The sequence below is a fragment of the Triturus cristatus genome, chromosome 6 (assembly GCF_964204655.1).
Source record: "Triturus cristatus chromosome 6, aTriCri1.1, whole genome shotgun sequence".
Classification (NCBI taxonomy): Eukaryota; Metazoa; Chordata; class Amphibia; order Caudata; family Salamandridae; genus Triturus; species Triturus cristatus.
This window is the reverse complement of record NC_140589.1, coordinates 861,911,432-861,925,900: the sequence shown is the minus strand read 5'-3', so window position 1 is coordinate 861,925,900 and position 14,469 is coordinate 861,911,432. Positions and strand designations below refer to the sequence as shown.

Below are 14,469 nucleotides of genomic sequence, written 5' to 3'. Positions count from 1 at the left end.
ACGCTATGAAGCATAGCGGCAGGAAAAGTAGCGATAACCCCTGTTATCGCTACTTTCCTTATGCCTGCTTCAGGACTGACTTAGCCATGATATCCTATGTAAGGTGGATATCATGGCTAAGTTTGTGGGGCTCTATCAACAAGCTAACACCAGATTTCGTGAGATTATCACTGGGTTTCCAGCGATAATCTCACGTTAGGCATTTAGCGCTAGGATTTTTATTGCTTTTGAGATAAGCGTTGCTAATAGCACGCTATCTCAGCGATAAAAATCCATGCTGGCTGGTGATAATTATCCTAGCGCTAAATGCGCTTAGCGATAATTATCGCCGATTGTTGCTGATATGTCCCATTGATTGTGAAACAGATTCTGCAACAGTTGTGTGAGATGTGACAGTAAACAGGGGTCTCACTGTAAAAGTTTAGCACCATATGAACAATCTCAAAATGAATCCATAGCACTACATGGTATCATGAGAGGTTTAATTCTGCGACTTCCAGAAGAAAACTCTCCCTGTTTACGATAAACTGGTATTGGTTGGTTTTCATTTTATATTTGTTCTGGGAGGCCTTTTAGTAGTTTTTTGTTCTGGTTAGTAGTGGGTGCCATAGTGTGCATCAGTTATACATGTTGTTCAGACTCAGTTACAGGCCTAGAGTTGAGGCCAGGTAGACCAAAACATTTGCCCAAAAAAGGCAGCTCGGGCTACAGGAGTAATTGTTCTGAGATTCCAGTTATGTTGTTCGTGAACATCTTCATTGCTGCTTAGCTATCTATAACTGTTTTCAAACTGCATTATTTTGCTCTCTTTCTCTGACAGTCTCTCTCCATTATCTCACTCACTTTCTTTCTCTAACTCTCTTGTCTATCTCTCCCAAGCGACATTTCTCCTATCATCAAGCCCCACGCTATGAAGCATAGCGGCAGGAAAAGTAGCGATAACCCCTGTTATCGCTACTTTCCTTACGCCTGCTTCAGGACTGACTTAGCCATGATATCCTATGTAAGGTGGATATCATGGCTAAGTTTGTGGGGCCCTATCAACAAGCTAACACCAGATTTCGTGAGATTATCGCTGGGTTTCCAGCGATAATCTCACGTTAGGCATTTAGCGCTAGGATTTTTAATGCTTTTGAGATAAGCGTTGCTAATAGCACGCTATCTCAGCGATAAAAATCCATGCTGGCTGGCGATAATTATCCTAGCGCTAAATGCGCTTAGCGATAATTATCGCCGATTGTTGCTGATATGCCCCATTGATTGTGAAACAGATTCTGCAACAGTTGTGTGAGATGTGACAGTAAACAGGGGTCTCACTGTAAAAGTTTAGCACCATATGAACAATCTCAAAATGAATCCATAGCACTACATGGTATCATGAGAGGTTTAATTCTGCGACTTCCAGCCTTCCAAATGTAGGACTTTGCAGTATTGAATAAAGAAAACTCTCCATATTGCTCGACCTTGTGCCGACTGAGAAGGCATCAAATTGCTTCCAATTTGCAGCGTATAATCTCGCTGTGAGGAGATGGTTATTTCCCACAGCACAGTATTTATATTGGTTGCAGGACAAGAACATTAATCTGAACATTTTATGTCGTTAAATTATACCGAAGTAAATTTAATTTGCTTAGAAATAAGCTCAGCTGTGAGCGTCTCACCAACAGTCCCCATTTTGTAATCAACTCAAATCCTGTTCCACTGTCACGTTAATGTGTTCATTGGCACATTACTTATTTACGTCAGTCATTCAGCCCATAAAAAAATTAAAATAGACATTACACACTTTTCTTGTTAACACAATTTCATAAATCAGTACACTAGAACACAAATATCATCATTACTAGTTTCAAACAAACATTGGAAATGCCAAGGGGCCTGACTTATGAATGAAAGTGCCTTTTATGCCACTGATGGGTGTAGACACATAAGCCAACATACTTTCATCTGTCATTTATGTTTGCAGTGGTGCATCCATTCATGAATCCACTGACTCATCCTTTCATTCACCCTCTTGACTCAACCACCATAAAATACAAATATAATCAACAACATGTGCAAGACAAATTAAAAGAATACAAGTAGAAAAAGAAAACACTCTGCCAGCTAAGTATGACGGGCATATGTTTGCAATACCAAAACTAAGCATAGGAGCATGAATCTTACTTGCAAATGTATTGTAAATAGTCTATCATTGTTTTAGAGTTCAAGGATGGCTGCCAGATTTAGTACCAATGTGTTCGCCATTTTGGAATGGTAAAACAATGATACACTATGGACAACAGCATTCCATAATGATCTTCTGGTTTGGAGGAAGTTGCTGAGCAGAATATGGATCTCTGCAGATGAAATGAGTGGCAAGCAAGCACGCCCTCAGCACTGCATGGAGAGCTGTGGTAACCACTTAGGAAACATTAAAATAACAAGCAATGGCAAAGTCAATAGGTCTGGCGTAGACCTACAGCCTTTTAAAGAAGATTGGGTAAAGGAAAATATTGGTCTAAAAAAAGCACACATTTCCATAGTATTCCATGGCACTGATGAGAAACACTTTGTGTATGATGTGCTCATTTTGAAAGGGCATCATGTCGTTACTCAAGATATTGAAGTAAGCTGATGGCTGAAGTAGGCTGACCCACTGCCTATTGATGCATGTTCAAGTGGGTTGGAGAAAAAGGTGAATGACAGAACCAGAGACAAATGGATGAAGTGTGGCTGAAAACCCCTTTAAGGAGCTATAACATACACATAATGTTTGTAAAATCAAAAAGTCATGTCTAACAAAGACCTAAAAAAGCCAATTGTTCTGCTATTGGCTGGCAGCCTCTTGCTTGAAAGAAATAAAGAAAGAAAGAAAGAAAGAAAGAAAGAAAGAAAGAAAGAAAGAAAGAAAGAAAGAAAGAAAGAAAGAAAGATGGTAAGAAAAGAAATCAAGAAGGAACACATGAAAGAAAGAAGCAAAGCAAGACAATGAAAGAAACCATAGAAAGATGGAAAGAAGGAAGGAAAGAAACAAAAGAGGACAGAAACAAAAAAGGGAAGAGAGTGAGAAAGGGGAAAAAGAAAGACGAAAAAGAAAGCAAGAAAGAAGAAAACAAAGGAGGAAGGAAGGAAAGAAAGAAAGGAAGAAGGAAAGAAAGAAAGAAAGAAGGAAGCAGTAAGAAATGAAAGATGGTAAGAAAGCAAGTGAGCAAGAAAGAAGAGATACAGAAAAGCAAGAAAGAAAGAAAGAAGAATAGACAGAAATAAGAAAAGAAGGAAGGAAAGAAAGCAAGAAAGATCAAAGAAAGCAGAAAAAGAGGAAAGAAATAAAGAAAGAAGGAGAGAATGAAAGAAAGCAAGAAAAAGTAAAGAAAGCAGGGAAGAAAGAAAGAAAGAAAGGAAGGAAGGAAGGAAGGAAGGAAGGAAGGAAGGAAGGAAGGAAGAAAGGAGGAAACAAGGAAAGAAAGATGGCAAGAGAGAAAGAAAGCAAGACAGAAGGAAAGAAACAAACAAAGAAACAAAGAAGGAAAGAAATATTAAAAAATGTTACAAGAACTGCAAATTAAACACGATAAAGGGTAATTTTCTGCCTGGGCAAAGTTTATGAAAAAACGTTGATGAAACTGAGTCCATAATAAATGTATTCTGAACAATTGCTTGCCTATGAGTTCTCAAGTATAATATTGACGCTTTCGGTTTGTGTACTGCACGCATAGTAAAAAGAGAATAACTTAATACAGAACAAATTCAAATGGATGCAATTTGTTACCCTGTGAAATACTAGCATTCAAATAAACAAAGGAAACTTCAAAACGAATTTACAACAGCTTCGGAAGGAGACAAGAACTGATAAAGCGTGGAATGTGGTCTGTGCTCATAACTAGCAGGGAGGTCCTGCTTTCACCTCAGACATACAGCCATAAAATGACAAAGTATACAATATTACAGTTGGCAAAGCAAAATACTATCTCTCATAAGCAGGCATTGAAGCATTCTGATAGTGCAAATCTTCTATACCCATGGTTTGTCAGAGGGGGTAATCATCACCAATATGCTTACCTACTATGGTAATATGTGAGATTCCACATAACAAAACACCTATATGTAAGCTTTAATACAGAGAAATTACAATCTACCCTTAAATGCCTATTTACTTTATCATATACTTTTTACAAACAATATATCAGGCCTACTGTCTTTACCATAAATTTTCATTATATACAACCAAGCCTTTATCATATGCTTCTTACCATAAACAACTCAGACCTACAGTGTTGGTTTATAAACCTTCCCACACTACAGCAATCAGGTATACCATAATAAAATTGAAAATATGCACACAATACAATTGTCAAAACAAAACAAAATCCCTACTAATCGAGCCTAACAAGGATTACTTTAAAAGTCTATCCCCTCGATTTGTTCAAGTGGGTCACCAGCAACAAAACCCTGACCTACCATAGTAATCTGTGAGATTCAATGTAACAAAGTGCTATCCTTCATGCTTCATCACAGTGTTACAAAAATACAACCTTAAAAGCTGTTAACCTCTAACACACACTTTGTACAATAGCTAAGTAAGGCCTAAGGACCTTATTTTGCGTTTGGCAGTCTGATGGACTGCAAAACCCACATTGGCAGTGCAGCTCCCCCCGCACCTGTGGTCCAACAGCCCTATTACAAGTTGGGTGATCTGAAAACCATGGGACCGCTGCTGCCGCCAGGGATCTGCGATCCCTAGCGGTCTTGCAGCGGTCTGAATCCCTTAATATGCTGGTGGTGCCACGCATATTAGAAGTTTCCTCACCACCACAATTTTTATTGTAGTGAGCCTGCCATGAAAAGTATGGAAGTAAATAAACAAAGGGTGCCCTGCAGGACCCCCTGTTGCCTCTGCACTAGGGAATGCAAGTAGTGGCTCAAATAGTATGCCTCCCTGTATGCATGCACCCCCAGTTCCTGCAGTGCATGGACTTGACAGTCGAAACTCTGCAGGACTGTGCAATGGCATTCACATTGCAGTGCCTTGCTAATGCTTACGCATGAGCCTTAGTACTGCACCGCCGTGTGCCAGCCACCGCAGAACCGCCCAACCTGGATTCCAGTCAGAATCCGGTGGGCGGTCCCATTATGGCTTTGGCAGTGTGGCCGTGGGTGCTTGTGTGGGGGCCTGTTGCCACACTGCCAAAGTCATAATAAGGCCCTATCATAACTTTAACTGGTGGACTAATAAAGCCTTTACCCTTTGACTTTATATATAATATAACCCAAGCCTACAGAAGTGAGCAGGAGCTGGCAGCTACCAGGCAGAAAATTACAAATATATACAAAATTACAGTTGGCAAAGCAATAAACAACCCGTCTCAATAAGACTAACATGAATCATCACAGTGAATTTCTACTCCCATTGATTGTCAGAGTGGATCGCCTACAACATAACCCTTGTCTACAATAGTAATGAGATTGCATGTAACCAAATATATTTCTCTGACCACTAACATAATGTGACAACAGCCCACTGTGAGATGCATAGCTGGATTTACCTTATGCTTTTATCTATAAATAAGCCACATCTATAGCTTTCTAATAACTTACTGTACTGAGACACACTTTCCCACAAGGCAACCATTATACATTAAGTAATATATTGCAGATCTGTACAAAATTACAGTTGTCAAACAATAATAGTATCTCTCTTAACAAGGCTTTACAAGGATTCTCACAGCGCAAATCTTATATAATCATGGTTTGTCAGAGGAGGAAACCAAGATCAAAACCCTTATCTATTAATGGAATCTATAAACTTCCATGTGACAAAAAAAAAATCTGTAGGATTTAAATCAGAGTAATATAAATCCATCCTTAAGTGCTTATTGACTTCATCGGGCATATGGCCTTTATTACTGGTTTGTCACTATAACCTACTTAATCCCATTGTACTGAGCATAAGATTTCCACAAGGCTAACATCTGTCATACTGTCTTAATAGTAAACAAGTATACCAAATCACAACTGGCAAAGAATGATGCTATCTTTCCTAAGAGAGCCTAATAAGGATTATTAAAGTGCATATCTTCTATCCCCACAGTTTGTACGGGTAGATCATCAACACCAAAGCTCCTGCTTACTACAGTAATCTGTGAGATTCCATGTAGTAAAGTACCTGCCTTGAGGCATTAGTACAGTGTAATAACATGCTATCCTTAATAGCCTATTTTTTAACGTATGCTTTTCACAAAAAGTAGGTCAGTCCTACTGGCTTTGTCATAACGTTTCATAATAAACAGATCAAACCTATGAAATCTGACATTATTTTCCCAATAAACTGATGCAACCTTTATCCTTTAACATTGACTTTACACTTTAGCCAACACCAGCCTGTTTAAGTGCACATAAACTGCAAACCATCTTGCATAAAGTTATAAAATACTAAGATGTAGAAAAATACAGTTTGCAAAACAAAGTACAACACAATTGTCAACAGTGCTTAACAAAAATCATCACAGAGAAAATCCCCCTATTGTTTGTCAAATTGGTTGTCCAACGTCAAAACCCTTGCCTACTTCGGTAATCTGTGAGATTCCATGCAAAAAAGTACCTTTGTGTAGGCTTTAATATAGAGTAATAACAATTAGCACCTAAATAAGTCTCAACTTTAACATACGCTTTTCACAATAAATATGACAAGACTAGTGTCTTGATCATAATATTTCATAAAAATTGAAATCAGGCCAACAGACATGAACATTGGCTTTCCTTGCTATGATAACCAACTCAATTCTTCTGCATCAAGTTTAAATTGTGCCACAAGCCAAAATGTTCAATACAAGCACTGTTTTTAGTGGAAGCACACAAGTTCATCCCAATAAAATCCTTTACTCAGGGGAACCAACTTGTGAGTGGTGCCTAAGACCCTCTCACAGTAGGATCCCCAAAACGTATTTTGCGTTTATCACATAAGGTCAGTTGACTCTCCCATCTGTGCAGTTGCCAGAGAAAAATATGTAAATTATCAAGTTTCTAAGACTCTTTAATAGTATTACAATGTCAGGAGTGTGCCTCTGAATGTACAAGCTCAGGCAGCTGGATAAATACACAAAATAATCACAGCGGGTGGAGGGCAACCCTTAATTTGTAGAAGCACACACCTTCTTCCCAATCAAAACATGTTCTCCTAGCTGCCAACATCTCGGCTGAGTCAAAGCCTTTCTCTCAGTGATTCTCACATTTGTGTCAGGGGACAGCTGTGCTGTCAAGCTAGACCATAAAAACCAAAATGTTGATCAATGGACCATGTCCTAAAAGTATAGCATTTTTGAGAGATAAATTAAATAGAAAATAAGCACTGGCAAAGCCAATAGGCTTGATGTTTTTATGGCATGTATTTGGCTTAAACAATGCTTACTTGTCTAAAGGATAGTAAATGCAAACACATTTAAAACTAGACTCTATAGAATAAAAGTATTGCTTTCTTTGCTGTAGAATCATTTTACACATTCTTTTGTCAGCACTCACTCCTCAGTGCTTCTTCAACACTCACTAATTGATTATATGCATGATGGTAATATTAGAAAAGCAAAGTAAAAGGATAATAGAGTATCTACCATTCTAAGATGGCTGATTGATAATCAGGAGCAAGTGCTGACAAAGCGTCTTAAAAACGGTTTATATAGAAAAATAAAGCATTCTTCTTTTCAATATCATCTATTTTCCAAATTCTTAAGTCAGCAATCACTCTCCAGTGATACCGGGCCACATGCTAATTCTAAAATGGTCTCTCATGCCTTACAATAGACTCTGAAGAATACGTGCAAACATGCAATACGAAAACAATGAGACTGAAATATTCCTGTGGACTTAGCCAAGATGTGAATGACAATGTCTATAAGCAATGGCTGAGATTTTGGAACAAAAGAATACGGTATGTTTGCCATGAATGGCACAAAGTGCCATACACATCGTACTTAAACAATACTACTAAATTCTACATGTTAGTAGTGCTTGGCCACAGCAACTTGAGGCATTAACTCTAGTACAGAAATGTTGTTACAATGACCTATGTCTTATGTAATGCCAAACAACACAAACAGCGATTTTAACTAGGGGTGGATGAAAAATTCTGATGAAAAAATAAATGTATGGAATTCAGAAAATGAAACATTTCATACCCATTAGCAGAAAGCCCTGATAGGTGTAAATCTTTTCTCTAAATCCAAGTGGCCCAAATTCAGAGCAGTCAAGCAGACCAAAACACAAGAATGATTGACAAAAGCTGTTTCTGTTGATAGAGCTGGAAACGCTCAATTTAGGAATCTACACATGGTCAAATTCAGAAAGACCACAGCACGGCCATGTTTTGAAACTACACCCAGTAGGGTTGGTAAGCCTCATTCAGCTATTCCTACATGTAATCATTTTTCCTTCAATATTGTCCCTATTAGACACATTAAAAGGTTTTGGCCACCTGAGAAAATATTGATACTTCGTCACTCACCGTTTTAAGGAGCAAACAGTTGTTGGAATGGGTAAATAAGTTGTTAATTAGTACCATGATGTGTGCAGGCCCGACAACAACAATACCAACATATTCCCTAAAATGTACCCATATGACAATGGCAATGTTCATGAGTACAGTGTCAATATCATAATCTATGCCTGCACAACAGAGATTATACTGGCAGGAGCAATGTCAATGTATGCCATAATCCATGTGCAAACAACAGTGGGCCTCATTACAATGTCGGTTGGAAAGGCTCTGAATGGCTAAACTGCGTCGGAAACTATGTTTCCGACCAACCCGATTATGATGGAAAGGTAACTGTTTGGTCAGTTTGAATCGGTTCCTACCGCCATTCGGAGACTTTGAGTCGGTCGAAGCGGAATCGTACAGCTCTACCGATCACATTTCTGACCGACGTATTACGATGTCAGATTCGGACAGCCTTTCTGAATCGGTCTGTCCGACACAGAACAGCTTTTGGAAACTGACTTTGGGGGCCTGTGGCAGGCCCCGCAGTCACCCTGAGGCCTCCAGTTGGGGCTCGTAGGAGTTCCCAAGAAACCCCACCTTTAAAACCATGCACAGTGTGGCAGACACCATGGGGTGCCTGCAACAGCGAGCAAGGTTTTCGGCAACCACCCCTATTTTCAATGGGAGCCTGTGTTGTTGGTTGGAAAACAGACTCCTATTGAAGTCAATGGGAGACTTTCTGAAAGGTGTTCGGAACCATCGCAATCGCTCGGTCGGACTCGCCGAAACGATTCCGACAAGGAGTCAGTCGGATTGCTTTCCAACCGACATCATAATGAGGCCTAATGTTGTTAACTGTAAAAGCAATGTCAATGTATGTCATGATCGAGGAATACATAACTATGCCAATATCAGTAGAAACAATGCCAATGTTTCCTATAACAACTGTACACAAGCTATTGAGAATGTTCATAAAAATGACACCAGTGACTGCATTATTATTTTAAGGAGTTCTAGTGAACTCATACCATTGCTGTCGGATTTACCCAAGGTGACCTGCCCATCAACCCAGAGTCAGAGATACATGGTCAGAAAGGCCCTGCGAGCCACACCTATGCCTATCGAATAACAGGTCACAGGTGGGGTCCCTCTTAACCCAAGATAAACGCACACCCATGGAATACCTTGATCGATCCCACAGATAGTTGCACCACAAAAATGTCCACGGCAATTGGCCCCAATAAAACATGTTTAGCCAAAGGCCTGCGTTCCCCAGAAATACCACAAAGCTAGCTACCACATGTAGATAGAAACACTCAGCCAATGCACTCCACATGTAGGGATCATGCATTCCTCATGCCGGACATCTAGACACATACACACTGGCCCACACTAGCTCTCCTTGAGGTCCAGAGCCATCTGTGTCCTTATCAAGATGCCCAACCTTGTTAATTTACGACTGTAATGTATTTTGAGAATGTAACAATCAGTTTATTGTACTTCACAAGATGTGTATAAAACCAACCAAGACTTTGTACACCAAGAGACTTTCCTCAGACAGATTCTGCGAGACTCTCCAGGCCGCTGCGTTTAGTTAAACCAACTTGTTCCTGTTTAGCCAAATGCCTCTTGTCTTTTCATTCCTTTATGTATATTCATATCCGAGCAACACGGATACTCTGACTAATGAGTACCTACACTTCTACATTTCCATTTATGGTGCGGCGAAAATGTATGCAATTAATGCTGGAAATGATTTTCTGGACAGTTACCTACCATTTTAGAAAAGCAGGCATATAGGTCACTTTATTTTCAGTAATACACGATCTGATCGTGTTTCTCCCAAAAATATTCAGACCAAGTAGAGGAAGAATCAACAGAACATGGAAACCCCACTTAAGCTGCTGTGCCCCTTCGAAAGACAACTGATCTCACATGACTTCCCTGTCGAGGAATGTCCTGGAAATAAGCCAAATGAACATACATTTCAGAAAAGCTTGAGAGTTTGAAGTTAGAAGGTGAATAACATTTGATCCTGACTCGAACCAAAGGGCAGCTGATCAAGCACAGCGGACTAGAAGGAACGGTGATCTGAAAATGAATGTAAACTTATTTTAAGAAACTGAATTTCATAATTTACAGCTCAATCAAATAGCCCTTTATAACACTGGGGACTGTACATAATACCGTCTAATATTTTTTGCATCGGTGTAGTGAAGGTTATCACTTTTTAAAGTGCTGTTTTAACAGATTGCGCTTCTTTGGAGTTCATTAAAGACAGAAAAAACATATTTATGTGAAGTAGTGATGGCAATCGTGGGTTCACATGTGACATCTATCCGAATGATCACAGACAGGAGCAGACATTGTGAGCTTTGTTTGGAAGTGCGTGGTATCCAGCCAATTGCCACCAATCAATTAACAATCAGTTTGTGATCGCAGCATACATCTTTTGTGCATAATCATATGTTCTGTTTTCCTGATTGTCATTGAACTCATCAATTGTATAATATGGATTTTTTTCCAGTTTGAAATGCTCACGGGCTCGCTACCTTTCCAGGGAAAGGACCGAAAGGAGACAATGGCTCTCATCCTCAAGTGAGTAACAGCACTATTTTATTTAGAGAGTTCCTATTCATTGTCTAGAACAGGGTTTTTTAAAGATTCTGACTCCTGCAGACCCCCACTGAATTATTAGTGGAATATAAGGACCTGTGTCTATGCAATTTCTACAATTTGAACATCAAAACATTACACAAAACTACAGAAACCAGCATATGTCAAGCAAATACACATTAATAAAATGTGTATTTAATTCAGCAACAAAAAAACCCAAAACTCTACCCTTTAAAGGGAAGGTAAAAGCTTATCAGAATTTAGGGGCATATTTACAAGCCACTATCGCCACCACAACGTCACTTTTCGCGACGCTGTGGTGGCAATAGGGGCTTCGCCTTATTCACAAGGCGGCGTTAAGCCACGTGGCTTAAAGCTTCCTTGTGACTAAGGTAACCTTTAACACTATACTTAGCATGAAAGGGGAGGGCAATGGGTGTTGTGGTGGGCTTTCCACCACAACACGCACTGATTACAAGTGTAGTGCAAATATGGAGCAGTGCCAAAATTAATACCAGGGAAAACCTGGTCTTGCTCTGGCGCAACGAGCGAGGAAGAATGTTTAATTTCTCTTCGTTTTTGCTGTTTCCATGTGTGCTGCTTTGTGCAGCACACATAGAAACAGCAAAACGCCTTTTATTGTTTATGTGTAGGAAATTGTCCCTTCCTGCACATAAACATTCTTTAAAGAAAAATTATGTTTTCAACTTCTATGTGTACTGAATTAAGCAACACAAATAGACGTTTCAAACCACCATTTCATATTGCTTCTGTGCAGGAAGGGACCTTCCTTCACATAAACAATCATTCCCCTCAATACATTCAAGGATGCCTGCATTGATGCTAGCAGCTAAATAGGAGCCAGTGCAGGGGGAAACGCAAGGCTGCACCACATGCTTGTGAATACGGTGCAGCCCTACATTTCAGAAATGGCGAAGCGCGGCGTTAAACTAAGGAGGCTAACGCGGTACTCCGCCACTTCCTTTTAAATATGCCCCTTAGTTTTCTTTCTAAAAGTCAAAAGGACCCTCTAGACTTCAGTTTATCACTCTGTTGTTTTGCCTCTTAATGCAAGCTCTCTTTTTATGTCAGTGCTTCAATTAGGGTGAAGAATCGTCCACACATGATTTCATTTGTTGTACTTGCACTGTTCCTACTAATCAAGCTCCAGTTTCAAACTTTTTCAAAAGTTCTGAGCATTTTAAACCTTTCAATTTTTAATAATGAATTTTTTTATGTGTATATACTTTATTAATATATCAGTATTATTTAATCTTCTAAACAGTTGTGGACCACCTAAGTACCCAAAGGGGTTCATGGAACAAGGTTTAGAACCCCTGTTCTAGAAGACAACATGAAATTGAGGGCAATTTAAAATGCAAAACAGTGAAAACATTTCTTGACATAGCAGAGTGCACTTTTTAAGAAATTAAGCAAGATTCTAAAGAAATTAGTCTAATTCAGTCATTGTGATGGTTTATGCTTTATAATTTTTGTACTACTACAGCTTTGCAGTCAATTGATTGTGCTAACAAAAGCGATGGGTTGTGGGTAACAGGAATAAACAGAGGGGCCAATAGATTGCAAACAAATAGCCAAAGTGCCATTGTAGTCACAGACATGGTATGTACAGAAGGGAGGAGTGGTTTATGGCATTGACCTTCAGGAGAAATAGGTTTTCAAACAATTTCCTGAATTTGAGGAAATCCCGTTTAATTTTATGTTAGTGGAGTAGGATGTTTCAGAGAGTGAATTTTGCCAGGAGGGAGTTCTCCCACCATACCGCTCATATTTGGTTCGTTCTACAGTAATCCACCATTTAGCTGGATTGGGGCTCTCTTGTGAAGACCTTCTGGACAAGTGTAGTAAAGTATGATCTGCTTTTATGGCTCCCCCCACTTTTTGCCTGGTGTTATGCTGTTTCTGATTAGTTTGACTGGGACCCTGCTAATCAGGACCCCAGTCTTTGTGATTTCTTCCCTAAATTAGTATGGTAAGTACTTAGGAACATCTCAGATTGGTTATTGGTGTACCCTTATCAGTCCCTTCTATATGGTACTGAGGTACCCAGGGCATAGGTACACCAGGGCTCCTACATGGGCTGAAGCATGTATTATGTTACCCACGAGGGACCACGCAAACTGTAACTACAGACCTGCCATTGCAGCCTGTGCAAGCTGGTGCTAGCACCACCTATGAAAGATATATGTTTCCCTATATCTAAGGTCACTGCACTTAAAACCTATAAGTCACCCCTAAAGCAGGCCTTTTCAATCCTAAAGGCAGGGTGCTCAGTTCTAAGTGTGAGGGTGCCCCTGAATGAACAGGACACCCCTACAGCCTTCTGAGTCCATTCTCCCGTGCTGTAAGTACATCAGCCATTACGATACATAGAGTGACCAGGCATTATTACGCAATGACCATCTCTAAACTGGCTGTAACGAACCCTATCATGTTTGGTATTGAACATGTTGGAATCATACCCAGCACGGTAAACGGTGTGGGAGGTAAGATTCCATGGACTGTAAAGCTCATCTAGGAGGCCCTCAGTGCTCCTGGTACCATTCTTCCAGACACGGACAGCACAACATGGATGCTGCCGACCAGAGACATGATTCTACCCTCCTGCTGCTGAGCCAAGCTTGAGCAGGAGAAGGCAGAACAATAGTTATCATGTCTCAGGGATTTGTGACCGTCTCCCAGACAGGGTTTAGTGTATTGGGGCTGGGTGGGAGCACTTGTCAGCGCCACTCACTCTGCTTGAAGGGCACATCTAGTTCAAACCAGCTCAGGGGGCAGTTGGCTCCCACTCTGGCACAAAACTGAACAAAGGACATGAGAGTACCCTCCCCACTGTCCAACCCCTACCCTGGAGGGAACCCTGAATCATCCCAAACCTTTCCTTTAGGGTACTTAAGGGCTTACCTCAGGGTAGGTCCCTAGATTCGTCATGGGACAAGATTAATTTTCAAGACACCGCTTCTTCTCCGACCGTCTGGGCACTCTGGACTTCGCTCTGGGAATCAAGTCTGCAACTGAGACGACTCCTGCTGCTCCTGATCTTGTTGCCCTGCTCGTCTACTGCAATGTCCATGCCTGTGCACCATACAGGAATCCAAGACACCTGTAGGAATGTTCCTTGAAGTGAAAGAGTCACTTCCCTGCATCTGCAGGCATGGCAAAAAAACTGACCGGTCAGCTCACCCTGGGCTCTCCTGGACTCCAAAAGGCTCAGCAACACAGGTGGTGGTTCTTTACATCCCTCGAGGCTTGCCCTTTCCTCTCACCAAGTTTGAGGCCAATATCTCCTGTTGGAGCCGCAGGAACCGAACCCCTGTGCACTGCTTTGACTTGCAGTTGCAAAGGCTTGTTGGCTTCCATCCACCAAGATCTTTGGGCTC

At 40.5% G+C, this 14,469-nt stretch overlaps 1 protein-coding gene across 1 annotated transcript in view; it reads left to right on the top strand.

Moving 5' to 3' along the window:
- The window catches only part of LOC146817972 (ribosomal protein S6 kinase alpha-2), a 1,223,136-nt gene that overhangs the window by 756,360 nt on the left and 452,307 nt on the right, over positions 1 to 14,469 (top strand). The window contains exon 9 of the mRNA XM_085611448.1: positions 10,980 to 11,050. Within this exon, the coding sequence (XP_085467574.1) occupies positions 10,980 to 11,050 (71 nt within the window). The remainder of the gene's footprint in view (positions 1 to 10,979; positions 11,051 to 14,469) is intronic.